We start from the raw sequence: 20,976 nt of genomic DNA, 5'->3' as shown, positions 1-20,976 counted from the left end.
CAGGGTTTCACCATGTTGACCAGGATGGTCTCAATCTCTTGACCTTGTGATCCACCCACCTCGGCCTCCCAAAGTGCTGGGATTACAGGCGTAAGCCACCATACCCGGCCAGGTATTTCTTTATAGAAGTGTGAGAACGGACTAATACAGAAGTCCTACATGGGTCTCACTGGGCTAAAATCAAGGTGTTGGCAGGGCTACAGTCCTTTCTGGAGCTGCAGAGGAGAATCTGTTTTCTTGACTTTTCCAGCTTCCAGAGGTCAGCTATATTCCTTGGCTCATGGCCCCTTCCTCCATCTTCAAAGGCAGGAACATTGCATCTCTCAGACCATTATTCCCTGGCCACACCTCCATCGGGCTCTGACATCAGTTAGGAATGATTCTCTGCTTTTATTTTTTTATTAAAAAAAAAAAATTGCTCTTCCTGCTGCCCAAGATGCCGAAAGGAAAGAAGGCCAAGGGGAAGAAGGTGGCTCCGGCCCCTGCTGTCGTGAAGAAGCAGGAGGCCAAGAAAGTGGTGAATCCACTATTTGAGAAAAGGCCTAAAAATTTTGGCATTCGACGGGACATCCAGCCCAAAAGAGACCTCACCCGCTTTGTGAAATGGCCCCGCTATATCAGGTTGCAGCGGCAGAGAGCCATCCTCTATAAGCGGCTGAAAGTGCCCCCTGCAATTAACCAGTTCACCCAGGCCCTGGACCGCCAAACAGCTACTCAGCTGCTTAAGCTGGCCCACAAGTATAGGCCAGAGACAAAACAAGAAAAGAAGCAGAGGCTGTTGGCCCGGGCCGAGAAGAAAGCGGCTGGCAAAGGGGATGTCCCCACTAAGAGACCACCTGTCCTACGAGCTGGAGTTAACACCGTCACCACCTTGGTGGAGAACAAGAAAGGTCAGCTGGTGGTGATTGCACACGACGTGGATCCCATTGAGCTGGTTGTCTTCTTGACTGCCCTGTGTCGTAAAATGGGAGTACCTTACTGCATTATCAAGGGGAAGGCAAGACTGAGATGTCTAGTCCACAGGAAGACCTGCACCACTGTCGCCTTCACACATGTTAACTCGGAAGACAAAGTTGCTTTGGCTAAGCTGGTGGAAGCTATCCGCACCAATTATAATGACAGATATGATGAGATCCGCCGTCACTGGGGAGGCAATGTCCTGGGTCCCAAGTCTGTGGCTCACATCGCCAAGCTTGAAAAGGCAAAGGCTAAAGAACTTGCCACAAAACTGGGTTAAATGTACACTGCTGAGTTTTCTGTAAATAAAAATAACAAAAAAAAAAAAATTCTGTAAACAAAAAAACAAAAAAGAAATTTTTTTTTTTTTTTAAAGACGGGGTTTCACCATGTTGGTCGGGCTGGTCTTGAACTTCCGACCTCAGGTGATCCGCCCGCCTTGGCCTCCAAAGTGCTCAGATTACAGGCGTAAGCCACTACGCCCGGCCTGATTCTGTGCTTTTAATGATCCATATGATTAGGTTGAGCCTATCTAGACAATCCAGGATAATCTTTTATTTTCATCTCAAGGTCCATACCCTTAATTGTCACGGTGATCAGTGACTATCCCAGGCCAGTGGTACGGATGGGAAAAATAATTTTTACTCAGCTCACTGCAACCTCTGCTTCCCGGGCTCAAGCGGTTCTCCCACCTCAGCCTCCTGAGTAGCTGGGATTACAGGCACACGCCACCACACCCAGATAATTTTTGTATTTTCAGTAGTGATGAGGTTTCACCATGTTGGCCAGACTGGTCTTGAACTCCTAGACTCAAGTGATCCACCCTCCTGGGCCTCCCCAAATGCTGAGATTACAGGCGTGAGCCACCGCACCCGGCCTAGTGAGTACCATTTGAACACTCCACCTAATTCCGCGCTGTAAATTACATCTGAGCCGTTTGATCATGGGGGCTGTCAGCGGCACTGCTCTTTTCCACTGAAGCCAGTGTCCAATGCCTTGGCCTCCTGGGCTCCCCCCTTCACCCAGTTCAAAGGCCCCTGCCTTTGGGACGCCTCTTCACCTCATTAGTCATTCCCTCCCCTGCCCCATGGCGTCTAAACACAACGCATTGCAGTTATTTATGTCCAGAGCTGGTTTTCCAACTGGGCTGGCAGCTAGCCAGGGCAGAGGGTATGTATTAGTAACATTTGTGTCATCAGCACCCGATGGGCCATCGCTACCTATCTGTTGAGAGAATAACACAAGCAGCATCTCTAGCATTTCTTTGTGGGGCCTGATCTCAAGGTATAGGAAATTCTCCACAATAACCAGGCCAGCTGGGTCTGGGTGGCATTTTTTTTTTGAGGTGGAGTCTCGCTCTGTCGCCCAGGCTGGAGTGCAGTGGTGCAATCTTGGCTCACTGAAACCTCCACCTCCCGGCTTCAAGCAATTCTCCTGCCTCAGCCTCCCTAGTAGCTGGGACTACCACACCAGGGTAATTTTTGCATTTTTTTTAGTGGAGAGGGGGTTTCACCATGTTGGCCAGGCTGGTCTTGAACTCCTGATCTCGTGATCTGCTCACCTCAGCCTCCCAAAGTGCTGAGATTATAGGTGTAAGCCACCACACCTGGCCCTAGGTGGCACTTTATATACTTTTGATGTTGTTGTTTTGTGAGGGAGTCTTGCTCTGTCGCCCAGGCTGGAGTGCAGAGGCACGATCTGCAACTTCCACCTCCCAGATTTAAGTGATTCTCCTGCCTCAGCCTCCTGAGTAGCTGGGATTACGCGAACCAGCACACTGATTAATTTTTCCACTTTTTTTTTTGTAAAGATGAGGTTCGCCATCTTGCCCAGGCTGGTCTCAAACTGGGCTCAAGCGATCCACCTGCCTTCATCTTCCAAAGTGCTGGGACTATTGGTGTGAGCCACCATGTTCAGCTAAGTAAAAAATGTTTAACAGCTTTATTAATACAGGATTCACACGCTGTACAATTTGCCATTTAAAGTGTATAATTCAATGTTTTCAGTATATTCATAGGGTTGTGCAACCAACACCACCATCTATAATAATTTCGGGACATTTTTGTTTCCCAAAGAGAAACTCCATACCTACCAGCAGTCACTTCCCATCCCTGTCCCCAAGCCCTCTCCTAGCCTTCTTCCTGTATCCATAGATTGGCCTCTTGGACTTTCCATATAAAGTGAATCACACGATATGTATTGTTTGGTTTTGTTGTTTGTTTTTTTGAGACGGAGTCTCACTCTGTCGCCCAGGCTGGAGTGCAGTGGCGTGATCTTGGCTTACTGTAACCTTGGCCTCCTGGGTTCAGATAATTCTCCTGCCTCAGTTTCCTGAGTAGCTGGGACCATGGATGCGTGCCACCACGACTGTCTAATTTTTGTATTTGTATTTGCAGTTATATTTATTTATTTAGAGATGCGTTCTTGCTCTGTCACCCAGGCTGGAGTACAGTAGCGTGATCTTGGCTCACTGCAACCTCCACATCCTGGGTTCAAGCGATTCTCCTGCCTCAGCCTCCTGAGTAGATGGGATTACAGGCACCCGCCACCATGCCCAGCTAATTTTTGTATTTTTAGTAGAGATGGGGTTTCACCATGTTGGCCAGGTTGGTCTTGAACTCCTGACCTCATGATCCACTCACCTCAACTTCCGATTACAGGTGTGAGCCGCTGGGCCGAGCGATATGTATTATTCTGTGTCTGGCTTCTTTCACTTACTAATAGCATCATGTTTTGGGGGGCTATCCATGTTGTAGCATGTATCTATCTATCTATATTTTTGCAGCAAACTCTCTCACTCTGTAGGCTGGAGTGCAGTGGTGTGATCATAGCTCCCTGCAGCCTGGACCTCCCAGGCTCAAGTGATTCTCCCGCCTCAGCCTCCCCAGTAGCTGGGACTACAGGTGCTCACCACCACACTTGGCTAACTTTTCCTAGAGAGGGAGTGTGGCCATGTTGCCCGGGCTGATCTGGAACTCCTGGTTCCAAGAAATCCTCCTGTCTCTGCCTCCCCAAGTGCTGGGACCAAGCCTGGCCTCCTTTTTATTAAGTAGTTTTCCACTGTACAAACGTAGAACATTTTATTCATCCAATTATTAGCCACTAGTTAATGCACCTCTTGTATTTGTTCAGATTGCCTTGGGTTCAATACCCACTGGACAAGTTCCTAGATGAGTGCCTTTTGGCAAATCATGTCTCCAAGACTGCCTCAGTTTCTTCAATTATAAGATGTGAATAATAATGGAATCTACTTCATAGACAGTCATGGTTGTACTGCCACAGTAATTAATAAAGTGCCAGGCTCTTTATAAGGATTACCTAACACACTTATTATTTACAAAAAAGGGAACAGAGCTGTTGCAGTGGCTCACACCTGTAATCCCAGCACTCTGGGAGGTGGAGGTGGAGGATCACTTGAGCCCAGGCGTTCAAGGCCAGCCTGGGCAACATAGCGAGACTCCAATCTCTACCAAAAACAAACAAATAAATAAATAAACTACAACGTTTCTGGCACCCCAGACGCCACCGCCGTCACTACTCTCTGAGGGGTGGGATTTTAACATGCAAAGACCTAACCCCATCGCGTCTGCCAACTTTAGCTGATTAATTACTTTGTTAAAACCTAGACCACGAAAACACGAGATAGACGGCGCGGTGGTGCATGCTGTAATCCCAGCACTTTGGGAGGGCAAGGAGAGTGTGGATCACCTGAGGTCACGAGTTCGAGACCAGCCTGCACAACATGGTGAAACCCCAGTCTCTACTAAAAATACAAAAATTAGCAGGGCGGGGTGGCGGGCGCCTGTAGTCTCAGCTACTGGGGAGGCTGAGGCAGGAGAATCGCTTGAACCCGGGAGGCGGAGGTTGCAGTGAGTCGAGATCAGGCCACGGCACTCCAGCCTGGTGACAGAGCAAGACTCCATCTCAAAAAAAGAAAACACGAGATAGTCCTGCCCACAAGCTCTTAGCAGTCTGAAGCGAAGTCCTGGGCGAAGGACACAGCGACCCTCCCCTGGTCCCCCGAGAAAAGGGACCCGGCAGCGAGCTGTTCCGGGTCCGCCAAGCTCCCGGCAAGCAGCGCGGCAATCCCGGCGTGCACCGCGGCGCGCGGAGCTGGCTGGCGCGGGAGGCGGCGGCGGCGCAGCTGTGGGGTGTGCGGTTCCTTGTCCGCTGGCAGCCGGGGGGCGAAGAGGCGGGACGTCATGGAAGTGTAAGTCTCCCGGGACGAGTCCCTTTTGGGCCGAGGAGCCCAACGGTTGGACCGCCGACAGCCGCGGGTACTGGGCGACCCCTCCTACGGGAGTGAGGGCCGAAGCCGGCCCTGTCCGGGAGGGCCGCGCGGGTGGGAACGGGGACGAACCAGACTCTCGCTTATTTGCAAGAAAATAAAAAAGAAATTAATTTTCTTGCAACTCTGGAGGCCAGAGTCAGAAATCCAGGTATTGCAGGCCCACACTCTCTCCACAAATTCTAGAGCAGGCCCCCTCCTTGCCCCTCCAGTGTGTGGCAGCTGCAGGTGTTCCTTAGCTCATGGCATTGTCACTCCAGCCTCTGCTTTCCTCCTCATGTGGTTGTCTTCCTCTGTCTTGAGCCTGAGCCTGTGTCTGGGATGCGAGGCCGAGCATCTCCGGATCCCGCTGCCTTTCAGTGTGCCGCCTCCTCCTCTCATTCATTTACCAGCGTTTCTGGGTCACAGTGCGGGGGTGGAGCCCAGCATGGTGTCGGACCCCGGACTTAGAAGGCTATGAAGGCCTGTCTGTCCGCCCTGAAAGTAGCTGGAGGAGAGACAAATCAGGGCGGGGTAGAGTAGTGCTCTGTTGCAGCACCCGGCTCTTGGGGAGCCCTCACTCGGAAGATCTGCTCTCAGAGTTTGATGGGAGCAGTCAGCCCTGTGAGGGAAGGGGCGGGTTTTTGGCGGGGAGAAGGATATGAGCCCGGACTGGGACCGGAGAAACAGCACGGCGTGTGCGGGTGTGTGTACAGGCGACGGTAAAAGGTTTTCTGACAGTTGACTGCACGTGGTCTTTTCCATGCTTGCTCGTTGCACCTCGTGCAAATAAAGTTTTTTGCATCTACTCTGAATGTGGGTTTTGTATGGTTGATATTAACTTGTAGGTATTACCTATCTTGTGTTCTCTGTGAACTGATTATTTGATACAGTTTCCTTTAAGTTCTTTTGCCTCATGTTTAAAAGTTATATGTACTATGGCAGTTCAGATTTTTACGCTTTTAATTAATTTTGTTTTTTCTTAAGAAACAGGGTCTTGGGCCGGGCGTGGTGGCTCACGCCTGTAATCCAAGCACTTTGGAGGCCAAGGCGGGCGGATCACCTGAGGTTGGGAGTTCAAGACCAGCCTGACCAACATGGTGAAACCCCATCTTTAAAAAAAAAAAAAAAAAGAAAGAAACAGGGTCTTGCTCTTTCCCCCAGGCGGGAGTGCAGTGGCGTAATCATGGTTCACTGCAGCCTCTACCTTCTGGACTCAAGCAAGCCTGACTCAGCCTCTCCAGTAGCTGGGACTACAGGCCCACGCCATCACTCACAGCTAACTTTTTTTAAAAAGTTTTTGTAGACACAGGGTCTCACTTTGTTGCCCAGGCTGGTCTCCAGCTCCTGAGCTCAAGTGATCCTCCTGCCTTAGACTCCCAAAGTTCTGGGATTGCAGGCATGAGCCACCTTACCTTGCCCCATCCAATTTTTTTTTTTTTTTTTGACTGTGTAACTGAAATGAAAGACTCATGAAACAATAATGTATGGAGTACACTCTCAATATTGTCTATTTTTTATTGAAATGAATGGGGCCAAGTGTGGTGGCTCATACTAGTAATCCCAGCACTTTGGGAGGATTAGGCGGTAGGATCACTTGCGCTTGGGAGGTGGAGGCCAGCCTGGGCAACATAGGGAGACCCTGTCTCTACAAAAAATTAAAAAGTTAGCTCGGCCGGGCATGGTGGCTCACACCTGTAATCCAAGCACTTTGGAGGCCAAGGCGGGCAGATCACCTGAGGTTGGGAGTTCAAGACCAGCCTGACCAACATGGTGAACCCTTGTCTTTAAAAAAGAAAAAAAAAGTTAGCTGTGTGTGGTGGTGCATGCCTGTAGTCTCAGCTACTTAGAAGGCTGAGATGGGAGAATCGCTTGAAGCCAGGTGGCTAAAATGAGCTGAAATCTAGCCACTGCACTCCTGCTGAGGTAACTGAGGAAGACTCTGTCTTTTAATTTTTTTTTTTTTGAGATGAAGTCTTGCAATTTTGCCTGGGCTGGAGTGCAAAGGCATGATCTCGGCGCACTATAACCTCTGCCTCCTGAGTTCACGTGATTCTCCTGCCTCAGTCTCCCAGGTGCACACCACCACACCCAGCTATTTTTTTGTATTTTTAGTAGAGACAGAGTTTCAATATGGTGGCCAGACTGGTTTCTTTTATTTGTTCGTTTTTTTTTTTTTTTTTCTCTTTCTGTATCACAAGAACAGACTGGTTTCAAACTCCTAACATTGTGATTCGGCCTCCCAAAGTGCTGGGATTACAGGCATGAGCCACTGCGCCCAGATGACTCTGTCTTAAAAAAAAAAAATGTTGACCCACCGAATTAATTTTGCAACCCACTGATGGGATTTCTTCTGCAACCTGAAAAACTATTCATATATTTTACTCTAGTCTAAGCCATCATTACTAATTTTTCCCTCTTTACTGGAGCATTTCCTGTGAGCATACAACCTGCTTTAGTGTATTCATCTTAAGAAAATCCCTTGTCTCCACATACATGTCCACCTCTTACTCAATTTTTTCTTCCTATCCCAACAAAACTTCTTGAAAGTGCTGATTAGCCCCTCAGTCTCTTAACCATTCTGTTGGGCTTTCATCCTCACTAGTCTGCAGAAATGACTGTTAAGATTAACTGATCTGGTGTGGTGTGGTGGCTCACGCCTGTAACCCCAGCACTTTGGGAGGCTGAGGCAGGCGGATCACGAGGTTAAGACCATCCTGGCCAACATGGTGAAACCCCATCTCTACTAAAAATATGTAAATTAGCTGGGCATGCTGGTGTACCTGTAGTCTTAGCTACTTGGGAGGCTGAGTCAGTTGAATCGCTTGAACCGGGAGGCGGAAATTGCAGTGAGCCGAGATCATGTCATTGCATTCCGGCCTGGTGACAGAGTGAGACTCTTGTCTCAAAAAACCCAAAAAACAAAAACAAAAACAAAACACAAAAATTTGCCGGGTGTGGTGGTGGGTGCCTGTGATCCCAGCTACTCGGGAGACTGAGGCAGAAGAATCACTTGAACCCGGGAGGCAGAGGTTGCAGGGAGGCAGAGGTTGCAGGGAGGCAGAGGTTGCAGTGAGCCAAGATTGCACCACTGCACTCCAGCCTGGGCGACAGAGCAAGACTCCGTCTGGAAAAAAAAAAAAAATTACCTGATCTCTCCATCTTGTCAAATCCAAAGGTTGATTTTCTGGCCTCAGCTTTCTTGATCTCTTAGCAGTGGTTAATACAGAAACGCCAGAAACTTTCTTTTCTTTGTGTTATATGTTCCTTTGTGATATTTTCTCCTCCATCAAGGACTGCTTCACAGTGTCTTTTCCTGGGTCCTGTTCCTCCCTTGCTTGATGTCTAAGAGTTGAGGTATCTCAGGGCTCAGTCCTGGGACCATTTCTCTCCACACTCTGTCATTTAACCCATCTATGTGCTGATGGTTCCCAAAGGTATGTTTCTGGCCTTCTTCTCATCATCTATCCAATTGCTTAGACCAAAAATCTAGCCTTCTCTCCTCACTCCCTAAATCCAATCCATCAGCAGTCCCATTGTCTCTACCTTACAATATATTTTGAATGTAGTTAATTTTCACCATCTCCACTGTTAGCTTTTTTTTTTTTTTTTGAGACGGAGTTTCGCTCTTGTTACCCAGGCTGGAGTGCAATGGCGTGATCTCGGCTCACCACAACCTCCGCCTCCTGAGTAGCTGCGATTACAGGCACGCACCATCACGCCTAGCTAATTTTTTGTATTTTGAGTAGAGACGGGGTTTCACCACGTTGACCAGGATGGTCTCGATCTCTTGACCTTGTGATCCGTCCGCCTCGGCCTCCCAAAGTGCTGGGATTACAGGCGTGAACCACCGCACCCGGCCCTCCACTGTTAGCTTTGTAGTCCATCACCTCTGGGCTGGATTAAGCCATAGCCTTTGGGTGTTCACTCTTCCCCGGCTTCTGTTCTGTTTTCCACATAGCAACTGGAGTAATCTTAAGTAATGATTGGAACATGTCACCGCTGTGTAAAACCCTTCATTGGCTTTCCATTGTACTTAGAGGAAATTTCCATCTCTTACCAGGACCTGCATGACCCTATAAAACCTCACCTGCTACCCAGTCTTACCACTTTCCACTCTCCCAACCTCCCACTCACTCACTTTCCACTGACAGGAACCTTCTAAACACTTCCTGAGGACTGTTGCGTTGTGGAACCCTCTGTCTGGCATACTTTCCTCCTCATCCTCACCCTGTTCTCTTTATTGGTTTTTATTTTTATTTTTATTTTTTGGGATAGAGTCTCAGTCTGTCACCCAGGCTGGACTATAATGGCATGATCTCGGCTCACTGCAACCTCTGTCTCCCAGGTTCAAGCAATTCTCCTGCTTCAGCCTCCCAAGTAGCTGGGATTACAGGTGTGCGCCACCATGCCCAGCTAATTTTTTTTTTTTTTTTTTAAATAAGACGGGGTTTCACCATGTTGGTCAGGCTGGTCTTGAACTCCCAACCTCAGGTTGATCCGCCCGCCTTGGCCTCCAAAGTGCTTGGATTACAGGCGTGAGCCACCACACCCGGCCTAATTTTTGTATTTTTAGTAGAGACAGAGTTTCCATATTGGCCAGGCTGGTCTTGAACTCCTGACCTCAGGTGATCCACCCGCCTCAGCCTCCCAGAGTGCTGGGATTGCAAGCATGAGCCACCATGCCCGGCTTCCTGTTCCTGAAAGGAAAGTTGCCTTTGCTCTTCAGTAAGTCTAACGGAAGTTGTTTTTGTCTCTCATAGCACCTTGATTTACTTTCCCTCAAATAATTAACAACTTGCAATAATAAATGTCTGTTTACTTGTTTGGAAGGTGGGGACAGTGTTTGTTCACTTAGTGCTTAGCAGTGCATTTGACACACGTAGGCATTCAGCAAATACTTGTTGAATGAAGTAACATAACAGTACTTTATTAGCTTAATAAATATAGTCGTTTCTCAGTGTCTTTGGGGAATTGGTTTCGGGATCCCCTGCGTATACCAAAATTCGCAGATGCTCAAGTCCCTTCTATAAAACGATGTAGTATTTGCATATAACCTATGCACATTCTCCCATATACTTTAAATCGTCTTTAGATTACTTATTGTGATATCATGATATATAATACCAATTTTTGTCCATGGTTCTGGCTCATAATTCCCATAACCCTTGTTACTTCCTTAGTGACTAAAACAATAATCATAACTTTTATTAAAGTATTTGCCCTTTGTCTGTGGTTCCTGAAGCAGCCTTATAACAGCTTCAAAGCAGTAAAGGTGAAAGACAGTCTTTTGTTATCATGTTGGGGTGCTGTAAGCCTCAGAAGCAGGCCTCAGAAAACAGAAGCTCTGTCTCTTGCCCTCCCATCATCCCCTGCCTTTCTGTCTCAGAGCTGGCTGTAAAGAAATTCTCTATCCTATCTTGTGTGATTGCAGGTTATAAGACCCCTGTTTCAGAGGGGGTCCTGCCCCTTACCCTGGAAGAAGGAATGCCTCACAGACAGGCTAAGGAGAATCTGGACAGGGCTTGCTGGGTTTCTGCACTCAGTCTGTTAGTATTAGATTACACTCTTTGTCCAATCAATTACTGTGAGGTTATCCTTGCTTCAGTCATGTCTCTCCAATGGAATCTCTACAAAACCCCCCAAGAGAGCTTCTGGATAGCCTAATGTGAGGAAGTTTCTGGAGGGTGGTACACCTGGGGAGGGCATAGAGCTCTTCAACCCCTCTCTGTACCTCACCCCATGCACCGCTTCATCAATATCCTTGGTAATATCCTTTATAATAAACCAGTAAACATAAGTTAAGTGTTTTGTGAGCTACTCTAGCAAATTAATGAAGCCTAAAGAGGAGGTCCTGGGAACTGCAACTTGAAGCCGGTCATTGGGAAGTTCTGGAGGCCCTGATCTGTGTGACTGCTGTCTGAAGTAGGGGCCGTCTTGTTGGACTGAGCCCTCAACCTGTGGAATGTGACACTACTCTCAGGTAGTTAGTGTCGGAGTTGAATTGGATCAGAAGATACTCAGCTGGTGTTGGCTGCAGAATTGATTGCTTTCTTAATGGTAGAGAGAAATCCCCACGCATCTGGTCACAGAGTCTTCTGTGTTGATTGTTGTTGGGTGAGAGAAGAGGAAAAACAGTTTGATTCTCAACAAACTTATAATACCTGATGCATTGTAAATGCTGTGTAAATAGTTGTACTGTGTTATTTAGGGAATAATGACAAAAAGCAGTCTAGACATGTTCAGTACAGAGGCAGCCATCCTAGGCCTAACTACATAGTACATGTCAACAACAATGTAACATTTTCTTAAAGTTATTTTTGCATGTTTTGAATCTAAGGATGTGGTTGTTTGAATCTAAGGATGTGGAACAACCTGAAGCTAAGGAGGGAGGACTGTATAAATTAATTATCCAGCATCCTAGTTGCTAAGCATGGATGTTTTCTGATTTTCCTAAGTGAAATGGTTTGAATCAAGGGTTTTGTTCTTGTAATAACCTGTCCACTTCTGCCAAGGAGTCCGTGACTTCCTGTAACCAATCAAGAATTTTGCAGCTAGTAATTCGCGGGAAAATGAGCTTTCCTGAAACAGACGTGTGATTTGGGAGTGGAAATGCCCTGGAGTGAAAAGCCTGGAAGCCTAACTTCTGGCCCTTACTTGGTCTTCAACAGGAGTTGTGACCTTTGGAAGTCTGCTCCTTAGGATCTTCAGCAGAACCTTGAGTTACAGATAGAGTTGACCCTTGAAAAACGTGGCCTTAAGCTTCATGGATCCACTTATATGCAGATTTTAAAAAATAAATAGTTAGCCCTCTGTATCTGCAGGTTCCACATCTGCAACCAAATGCATGAAAGTACAGTATTTGAGGGATGAGAATATACCCGCGTATATGGAGAGCTGACTTCGTATCTGCTGGTTCTGTACGGCTCTCTGGGAGACAAGCATATTCGGATTTTGGTGTATGTGGGGGTCCAGGGACCAACCTAAATGTAATACCAAGGGACAACTGTATATTGTATGTGTGTTAGGCACTCCCAGAACCTGAAGTGAGGAGGCACAATGAACAACTCCCCTGAGTTTTTGCTACTTTAAAAAATTCTAATTGAGGCCAGGCGCGGTGGCTCATGCCTGTAATACTAGTACTTTGGAAGGCCGAGGTGGGTGGATCACCTGAGGTCAGGAGTTCAAGACCAGCCTGGCCATCATGGTAAAACCCCATCTTTAAAAAAAAAAAAGAAAAAATAACTCTAATTGAGTAAATACCTACTAAGTAAATAATACATATGAACTAAGTAAATCGTACATAATAACAATACCAATAATAATGATAATACCAGAACTTTCCTTTTTGTTTTAGATGGAGTTTCGCTTTTGTCACCCAGGCTGCAGTGCAGTGATGCGATAGTTCACTGAGACCTCTGTCTCCTGGGTTCAAGCTATTCTCATCTTTCAGCCTCCTGTGTAGCTGCCTAGCTAATTTTTGTATTTTTTTTTCTTTTTTTTTTAAGATGGGGTTTCACCATGATGGCCATGCTGGTCTTGAACTCCTGACCGCAGGTGATCCACCCACCTCGGCCTCCCAAAGTGCTAGGATTACAGGCGTGAGCCACCGCGCCCGGCAATTTTTGTGTTTTTAGTAGAGACAGGGTTTCACCATGTTGGCCAGGCTGGTTTTTTTTTTTTTTTTTTTTTGAGATGGAGTTTCGCTCTTGTTACCCAGGCTGGAGTGCAATGGCGCGATCTCGGCTCACTGCAACCTCCGCCTCCTGGGTTCAGGCAATTCTCCTGCCTCAGCCTCCTGAGTAGCTGGGATTACAGTCACGCGCCACCATGCCCGGCTAATTTTTTGTATTTTTAGTAGAGATGGGGTTTCACCATGTTGACCAGGATGGTCTCGATCTCTTGACCTTGTGATCCACCCGCCTCGGCCTCCCAAAGTGCTGGGATTATAGGCGTGAGCCACCGCGCCCGGCCCCAGGCTGGTTTTAAACTCCTGACCTCAGGTGATCTACCCAACTTGGCCTCCCAAAGTGTTGGTATTACAAGTGTGAGCCACCGTGCCTAGCGCAGAAATTAAAGGGGAGTAATATTTATTCTTTATTGATTGACAATTTAAAAATAAAAATTTCTTGACCATTACTTGGAAATGCATTTTCTTCAAGTAAAAAGACAGTTTTTTTTTTCCCGAGATGAAGTCTCACTTCATCACCTAGACTGGAGTGCAGTGGTGCCATCTCAGCTCACTGCCACCTCCACCTCGAGGTTCAAGCAGTTCTCCTGCCTCAACCTCCCGAGTAGCTGGGACTACAGCCATGTGCCACCATACAAAATATTTGTATAGCAAAGTTAGGTATTTTTATATATAAGGTATTTGCTATTTGGCTAACTTTGTCTATAAATGATCATTGATATGGCTGGAAAGGTTTGTGTCCATTCTTATTCTTAAACATAACATATATAATTAGGAAAATGGACATTATCCTCTGTACCATCTTTTTGAGGTGGTGTCAGAGTTTTTTTCCTTTTAAAGCTGCAAATACTGATACTTAGAAAGGGTGGGCAACAGGTACTATAACAGCCCAGTCACAGGACTGGAAAGAGGGTATCAGTTGCTAGGTCCCAAGAGAATGCTACAGGTTAATTTGTTCATTGAGTTCAGAAACTGCCCACTTTGCTTTTTCCAGAGTTTAGTTTTGGCTTAATGGCATAGGTTCGGAATAGGAGAATTTGAGCAATTCTTTTCGTCATTGCCTGCGTAAGAGTTAACTGTGTGGCAATTAATAGGCACTGTTTGCATGGGCCTTTTTGTATGTGTGTGCTTCTAAGGAAAGTCCACCAAGAGATCATTTTGTTCTGTTTATTCGGAATTCAGTTTCCCAAAGTAGTTGTTTACATCCATTTAATTGATTTCATCAAGTTAAGCAAATTTTACAAGTTAAGTGTCAAATAGAAAGTCAACTTTAGTTATCTAATTCATTGCTTAAGGAAATTAAGTAACTGCTTGCCTGTAGTATAGATTTAGACTGTCTTTAAAATGCACTTGCAGTATTTGCTTTAATTACATGTAAATGAGTACTATTCTAAGTCCTGCAGGAGAATATGAACTTTTGTATAGGTAAGCAGTTTCTAGAAGTCTGATTGCATGTGTGAATGTATTACATAATACTAAAGTATTAGCTGTAAAACAGACAGTTCCTGCTCTGTAGAGATCAGCTTGTACCTTTATAATTCCTAGATGTGTCCATTAGGTTTTAGCACCTCTGAAAACTTTTGGAGGCTGGGCGCGGTGGCTCACGCCTGTAATCCCAGCACTTTGGGAGGCCAAGGCAGGCGGATCTCCTGAGGTTGGGAGTTCAAGACTAGACTAATTAACATGGAGAAACCCCACGTCTACTAAAAATACAAAATTAGCCAGGTGTGGTGCCTCATGCCTGTAATCTCAGCGGCTTGGGAGGCTGAGGCAGGAGAATTGCCTGAACCTGGGAGGTGGAGGTTGTGATGAGCGGAGATTGTGCTATTGCACCCCGGCCTGGGCAACGAGCGAAACTCTGTCTCAAAAAAAACAAAAAAAAAACAACAAACAGCTTTTGGGGAAAATGTGTTTTACATCCTCAATTGTAAGTTACAGTTAAGTTTTTTTTTTTAAACCTTATGTCATTCTTTATTTTAGTTTTACATTTTCATATTCCTTAACTTCTTAGCATGAAAAAATTTAAACCTATGAAACAGCTGCAAAAAGAGTGCCACAAATACCTGTATACCTGTTACCAAGAGTCACATTTTGATCAGATATTTGCTGCCTTTTTCTTTTTCTCTTTTCTTTTCCCTCCCTCCCTCCCTCCTTCCCTTCGTTTCTTTTTTGATTAGAGACACTTGAGCCAAGGCTGGATTTAAGCTTCGGGCCAAAGTGATCCTCACATCTCAGCGTCCAGAGTAGCTGGGATAACAGGTGTGAGCCACCGCACCTGGCATTGCCTTATTTCTTTTTCACAGGCATGAGCTTTCTCTCCATACATAGGTCCACATACTTATTTTACTGAACCATTAGAGAGTTATAGACATAAGTCATTTCACCCCTGCTTGAAAAAAGGGCATTCTGTGTAGCTACAATCACATTATCACACTCAGGAAACTTAGCACTGATATATCTACTTTTTTTTTTTTTTGAGACAGAGTCTCACTCTGTCACCCAGAAGTATAGTGGCACAATCTCAGCTCACTGCAACCTCCGCCTCCTGGGTTCAAGGGATTCTATTGTCTCAGCCTCACGAGTAGCTGGTATTACAGGCGCACGCCACCAGGTCTGGCTAATTTTTGTATTTTTAGTAAAGACGGAATTTTACCATGTTGGTCAGGCTGGTCTTGAACTCCTGACCTCGTGATCCGCCTGCCTCATCCTCCCAAAGTCCTGGGATTATAGGCACGAGCCACCGCACCTGGCCTATGTCTACTCTTACTCAGATAAAATGTAAACTCACATTTCTTCAGTTTGTTCTAATAGTGTTCTTTTTCCTCCCAATTCAGGATCCAGTGAAGAATAGCACATTGCGTTTAGTTACCGTGTTTCTTTATTTTCCTTTCCTTTGGAGTTTCCTTAGCTTCTTTTTGTGACATTGGCACTGCGACAGATGACATTGATATTCGAAGAGTCTAAATCTAACCCAGTTGTTTTGAAGACTGTTCCTCAATTTGTCCTCATGACTAGATTAGAATTAAACATCTTGGGGCAGGATTGCTCTGAGGGATGTGTTTTTCTCAGTGCATCACATCATTATTGGTGCTGTGAAATTGGATAATGTGATTAAGTTGATGTCTGTCTGGTTTCACTGTATCCTTTTGCCAACAACCTGTCATTTAGTGGTGGTTACAGTAACTTTTTTTTTCAATTGTACTTTAGGTTCTGGGGTACATGTGCAGATCATGCAGGATTATTGCATAGGTACACACATGGCAGTGTGGTTTGCTGCCTCCATCCCCCACCGCCGTCACCTACATCTGGCATTTCTCCCCATGTTATCCCTCCCCGACCTCCCCACCCCCCTGCTGTCCCTCCTTTGACTCCCCCCAACAGACCCCAGTGTGTGATGCTCCCCTCTGTTCTCATTGTTAAGCACCCACCTATGAGTGAGAACATTCGGTGTTTGATTGGTTACAGTAACTTCTTGAGGATAAAAACTGCCTTTAAAAATTTTTCCTAATACATACAGCTCGTTTAGGACTTCGTAAAAGGTAGATAAGATACCCCTGGACATTTTATTAAATGAAGGTCTAGCATACATTGTCATTTATTCTGTGAGTATTTAGCTGGGTTTTAAAAAAAATTATCTTCCTAATAAAAGAAAATCAGTGAATAAATCAGCTTCTGTCAGCCAGAATCTGTAAAATGCAGTGCCTGTCTAAACATTGATTGTTCTCTTGATCCCAAAACACAGACTGATTGAAACACAGGTGAGAGAGAGAGTTTCCTTCTCCTTTATATTTGTTCTAGAAGAGGCAGAGGATGTTTTTTGGATTCTTGAGTTACAATACTGATTTGTTTAGTGGGATAGTAACTTGGAAGGGCCAAGGACAAATTTCCCAGGGCGTGGAATAGTCTGAATGACAGAGAAGGGGCCATGATTTGAAAATGAAGTTGTAACAGTGCACTTGGGATGGATCCATTGGCCCTGAAGAAAAGTAACATTTTTTTCCCAGTCAGCTATTCCAGGAAGAGATGTCTTAATGCCTCATATTTTGGAAAACACGGGGAGTTATAACTCAATTTCAAGCAAAGATAGGAGGAAGATTTCCTGATTAAGTAGGCAAAATGACATGTGGTTTGATTTGTCATTACCAATTTTAAATGAACTGTGTCACATGCGCTAATTATGCATTGTCCTTCCTGTGTTAGGTTCCTTTCAGATATGATAATCTTTGTGACTTGAGTGTGTTTGTGGTCATTTGGGCAAAGCAGCACTTCTGTGAAATTGTACCTTGACTCATTGGTAGCATTTGGTAAGCTTCACAAAGCTGATTTGATTACAATGCTGATGTCACTGCACTGATGACCTAAGACCTAGGTCGATCCCTGTGTTAACCACTGTTAGTTTTGCTTTATTTATTGACTGGGAAATCACCTATCTGTTTGGCCCATGCTTCTGAAATCTTGAGTTATCGTTTTCATCATCTCACCCCACTCCTGGTTTAAGAACACACAGGGGCCGGGCGCGGTGTCACACGCCTGTAATCCCAGCACTTTGGGAGGCTAAGGCGGGTGGATCACAAGGTCAGGAGTTCAAGACCAGCCTGACCAACATGGTGAAACCCCATCTCTACTAAAAATACAAAAATTAGCTGGGTGTGGAGGCGCGCACCTGTAATCCCAGCTACTCAGGAGGCTGAGGCAGGAGAATTGCCTAAAGCCGGGAGGTGGAGGTGCAGTGAGCCAAGATTGCGCCACTGCACTCCAGCCTGGGCCACAGAGCAAGACTCCATCAAAAATTAAAAAAAAAAAAAAAAAGAACACACAGGGGTCTCTGTTGCATGTTATGTCAAGTGCAGACCCCTCTACCTGATTTTTTAGGATTCTGCATTACCCGTGTTTATTCATCCAGTCCAGTCTCATTTCCCGCAATTCCATAGTTACTTTCCACTTCATTTAGACTTCTTACTGTGTGACCTTGAGTGAGTTATTTAATTTCTGAGCCTTGGCTTTATCTTTATAGAGTAGGAATCATAATAATAGCTCCTACATTTCAGGTTTTTTTTTTCCCCCCCAATGGGAGCGGGGGAGGGAGGAATTGAGGGAGGGTGGTTTTTTAAGATAATTAACTGAGATAATATCTTTTAAAAATAATAGCTTTCAGTTATGGAGATCATAAGAAGTACCAAAACTATGCTAAACTTTTAAAATGTGTTGTCTCATTTCACTGTAACAGTTTGCTGAGGTGGGAGGAGCTGGTGGTGGTGGTAGTAGCACAGGTGGTAGTCATGATAACACTGGTGCTTGTTGAGCACTTACTGTGTTCAAGGGACTTTACATGTTTTCATTTAACCCTGTCAACAGTCTTACAAGGTTGATACCGTAATTGCCATTTCATAGATAGGAAATTTAAACGTAGTGGGATTAAGTAACTTGCCCAAATTCACATAGCCAAAGAATGCAAGAGCTGGATTTAGAATCCAGGCCACACTTTTAGATACTAGTTTCATCCCATTTTTATTTTAGAAGGAAAAACTTAGGGAGTAATTAACTAAAACTCTCACAGCATATAAATGGCAGAGCTAGAATATGAACCCAAATCTGATTTCAAAACTTTTTTTTTTGAGAAGGAGTCTCTCTCTGTTGCCTAGGCTGGAGTCCAGTGGCGCGAAATCAGCTCACTGCAACCTCCGCCTCCCGGGTTCAAGCGATTCTCTTGCCTCAGCCTCTGGAGTAGCTGGGACTACAGGCACACACCACCATGCCCAGCTAATTTTTGTATTTTTAGTAGAGATGGGATTTGATCATGTTGGCCAGGATAGTCTCTATCTCTTGAGCTTGTGGTCCGCCCACGTCGGCCTCCCAAAGTGCTGGGATTACAGGCGTGAGCCCCAGCGCCCGTCCCAAAACTATGTTCTTTGTCATACTCCACTGCCTCCAGACTGATGAAAACAATGCTTTCTGATGTGCTGTTGTAGAGTGGATCGATGTTGATTTAATATACGTCACATCGTTGTTTCTTCACTCACAAAAGATGGCATATTGCCTAGATTAACTATTACACAGGGAATCCAGCTTTTGGCCACTGCTTGCTACACTGACTCTACCTGTTGAGTTGATGTAGGTGGTGAACACCTTTGGAGCATGATGAGTATTTGGCAGGATACTTGACCATGGCTGGAATTCCCAGTGGTGACATTAGTGTTAAGTGGGCCATTTCTGTTGATTCAGCAGGAGGACGTGGCTGCCCAAGATGTCAGTAGCTGATGGGAGGCAGGAATGGGGAGAGGACATGGGTGTGCGATGGGACAGCACTTTGTTTCCAGGTCTGCTCTGAAATTGTCCACAGCTAGCTAAACATGTTGGACTTAGTACATTTCTCAGTTTCAGTTTTAGGTTATAGTCCCCACATTCCAAAAGCGGATTACTACATCTTGACAGGAATTCTTTTACAGATATATGATACCCAGAAAGGGGTGTGAGCCCACACTGATGATAGCTTACTTTTTTTTGCAGGAAGGATGCCAATTCTGCGCTTCTCAGTAACTACGAGGTAAATTGGACTGTTACATTTTCCTCTCTGATAGTCTGCCCTTTGCTCCTAAGATTGTTGAATTCATTTTGGTTAGAAATGACTGAATTCAGTCTGGGCGCGGTGGCTCACGCCTGTAATCCCAGCACTTTGGGAGGCTGAGGCAGGTGGATCACTTGAGGTCAGGAGTTCAAAACCAGCCTGTCGAACATGGTGAAACCCTGTCTTTACTAAAAATAACAAAATTAGCTGGGTGTGGTGGCAGGCGCCTGTAGTCCCAGCTACTTGGGATCCCAGTTGAGGCAGGAGGATCACTTGAGCCTGGGAGGTGGAAGTTGCAGTGAGCCAAGATCGTGCCACTGCACTCCAGCCTGCGCAATAGAGTGAGGCTCCATCAAAAAAAAGAGAAAGAAATGACTGAATTCATTTGGATTTTCCACTTTAAAACAAGACATATCGCACCATGTTGTGGACCTTGGAATAGTCTAAGCTTGATACGTTACACAAAGCACTTCAGAGAAGCTAGGAAGACTTTAATTTAGAGGAGGCAACCTTCCCTAAATCTCAAAGATTCTAGATCATCATTTGGGATGTAGTCATAGGATAGAAGCATCTATTTGAGAGCTGTTTCTGTCTGCAAAATTTCCTATTAAAACATTTATGCTTTTTCCTAATTATCACTGTTGATATATTTATATATTTATAATGCTTTTGTACATAGTTATTTTGATCTTCAAATAGTCTTATGGGCATTAACATCCTTATTTTGAAAGTGAGTTTAGTTGACTCACCTTTCTGAATAGTAGAAATTAACAGATTTATAATTTTTTGGGCATAGGGTGGGGTTGCTGGGGAAAGGAAAAGAAGGAAAAAGGTTGGGAAGAATGCCAGCATTTTTGCTTCCTATTTGGCACTAGCAGAACCATCTGATAGGCTAGTTCCAGGTGTAGAAAGAACCATTTATATTTTGACTATGAATTTCCCATATGCTGGAGTCTGAACTCAGGAAGACTCAGAAGAGGTCTAGAAGGTAGTAGGTTAAGTGCCGTGGCTCACGCCTGTAATCTCAGTACTTTGGAAGGCCAAAGAGAGAGGATTGCTTAGGCTATGAGTTAGAGATGAGCTTGGGAAACATAGCAAGACCCCTCCAGCTCTCAAAAAAAAAAAAAGAAAAAAAGTTAGCTGGGCATGGTAGCACACACCTACTAGGGTCCTAGCTACTTGGAAGGCAGAGCGAGGATTGCTGGATCCCAGGAGTTTGAGGTTCCAGTGATCACCACTGTATTCTAGCCTGGTAGAGAGCCTTTGAGAACTCTGTTCCCAAAAACTCCCAGAGTGTGAGAAAGCAAAAAGAAAGAAACCATGCTGCCCCACCACCCCCCAAAAAAGAAGGTAGTAGAGTAAACACACTTGGCCATATTCTTTCCTCCCTGAAGGCTCAATCATAAGTGGTTGCAGCTTAGAACAGGAAGGAAATGGTTGAGTGGTTGTTGTCCAGGCCTTTGGCTTTTAGGAACTTCTTTGTCCAGTTTGAACTTT

The 20,976-nt window shown here is 45.4% G+C and overlaps 2 protein-coding genes across 4 annotated transcripts in view; both read left to right on the top strand.

Annotated features, from left to right (window-relative positions):
- Positions 1–406: 406 nt before the first annotated feature.
- On the top strand, positions 407–1,237 carry LOC105714944 (large ribosomal subunit protein eL8-like). Its single transcript, XM_064375327.1, has one exon. It carries the CDS (start codon positions 437–439, stop codon positions 1,235–1,237), a length of 801 nt encoding a protein of 266 aa, XP_064231397.1. The 5' UTR covers positions 407–436.
- Positions 1,238–5,088: 3,851 nt separating this feature from the next.
- Positions 5,089–20,976, top strand: part of CRCP (CGRP receptor component) — a 56,149-nt gene continuing 40,261 nt past the window's right edge. For 2 of the 3 annotated variants that reach the window (XM_012449112.2, XM_012449111.2), the window contains exons 1-2: positions 5,089–5,167; positions 19,422–19,458. In XM_012449112.2, the coding sequence (XP_012304535.1) occupies positions 5,160–5,167; positions 19,422–19,458 (45 nt within the window). In that variant the 5' untranslated portion in view covers positions 5,089–5,159. The remainder of the gene's footprint in view (positions 5,168–19,421; positions 19,459–20,976) is intronic. The other variant, XM_012449113.2, reaches the window with a different exon arrangement.

Source organism: Aotus nancymaae, unplaced genomic scaffold (assembly GCF_030222135.1).
Source record: "Aotus nancymaae isolate 86718 unplaced genomic scaffold, 86718_ANA_hifiasm-v0.15.2.pri h1tg000012l, whole genome shotgun sequence".
Classification (NCBI taxonomy): Eukaryota; Metazoa; Chordata; class Mammalia; order Primates; family Aotidae; genus Aotus; species Aotus nancymaae.
Note: the sequence above shows the minus strand (reverse complement) of the source record. Positions and strands in the feature narration are given on the sequence as shown.

Coding starts and splice junctions, on each gene's coding strand:
- LOC105714944 (XM_064375327.1), top strand. CDS start 437: ATGCCGAAAGGAAAGAAGGCCAAGGGGAAGAAGGTGGCTCCGGCCCCT.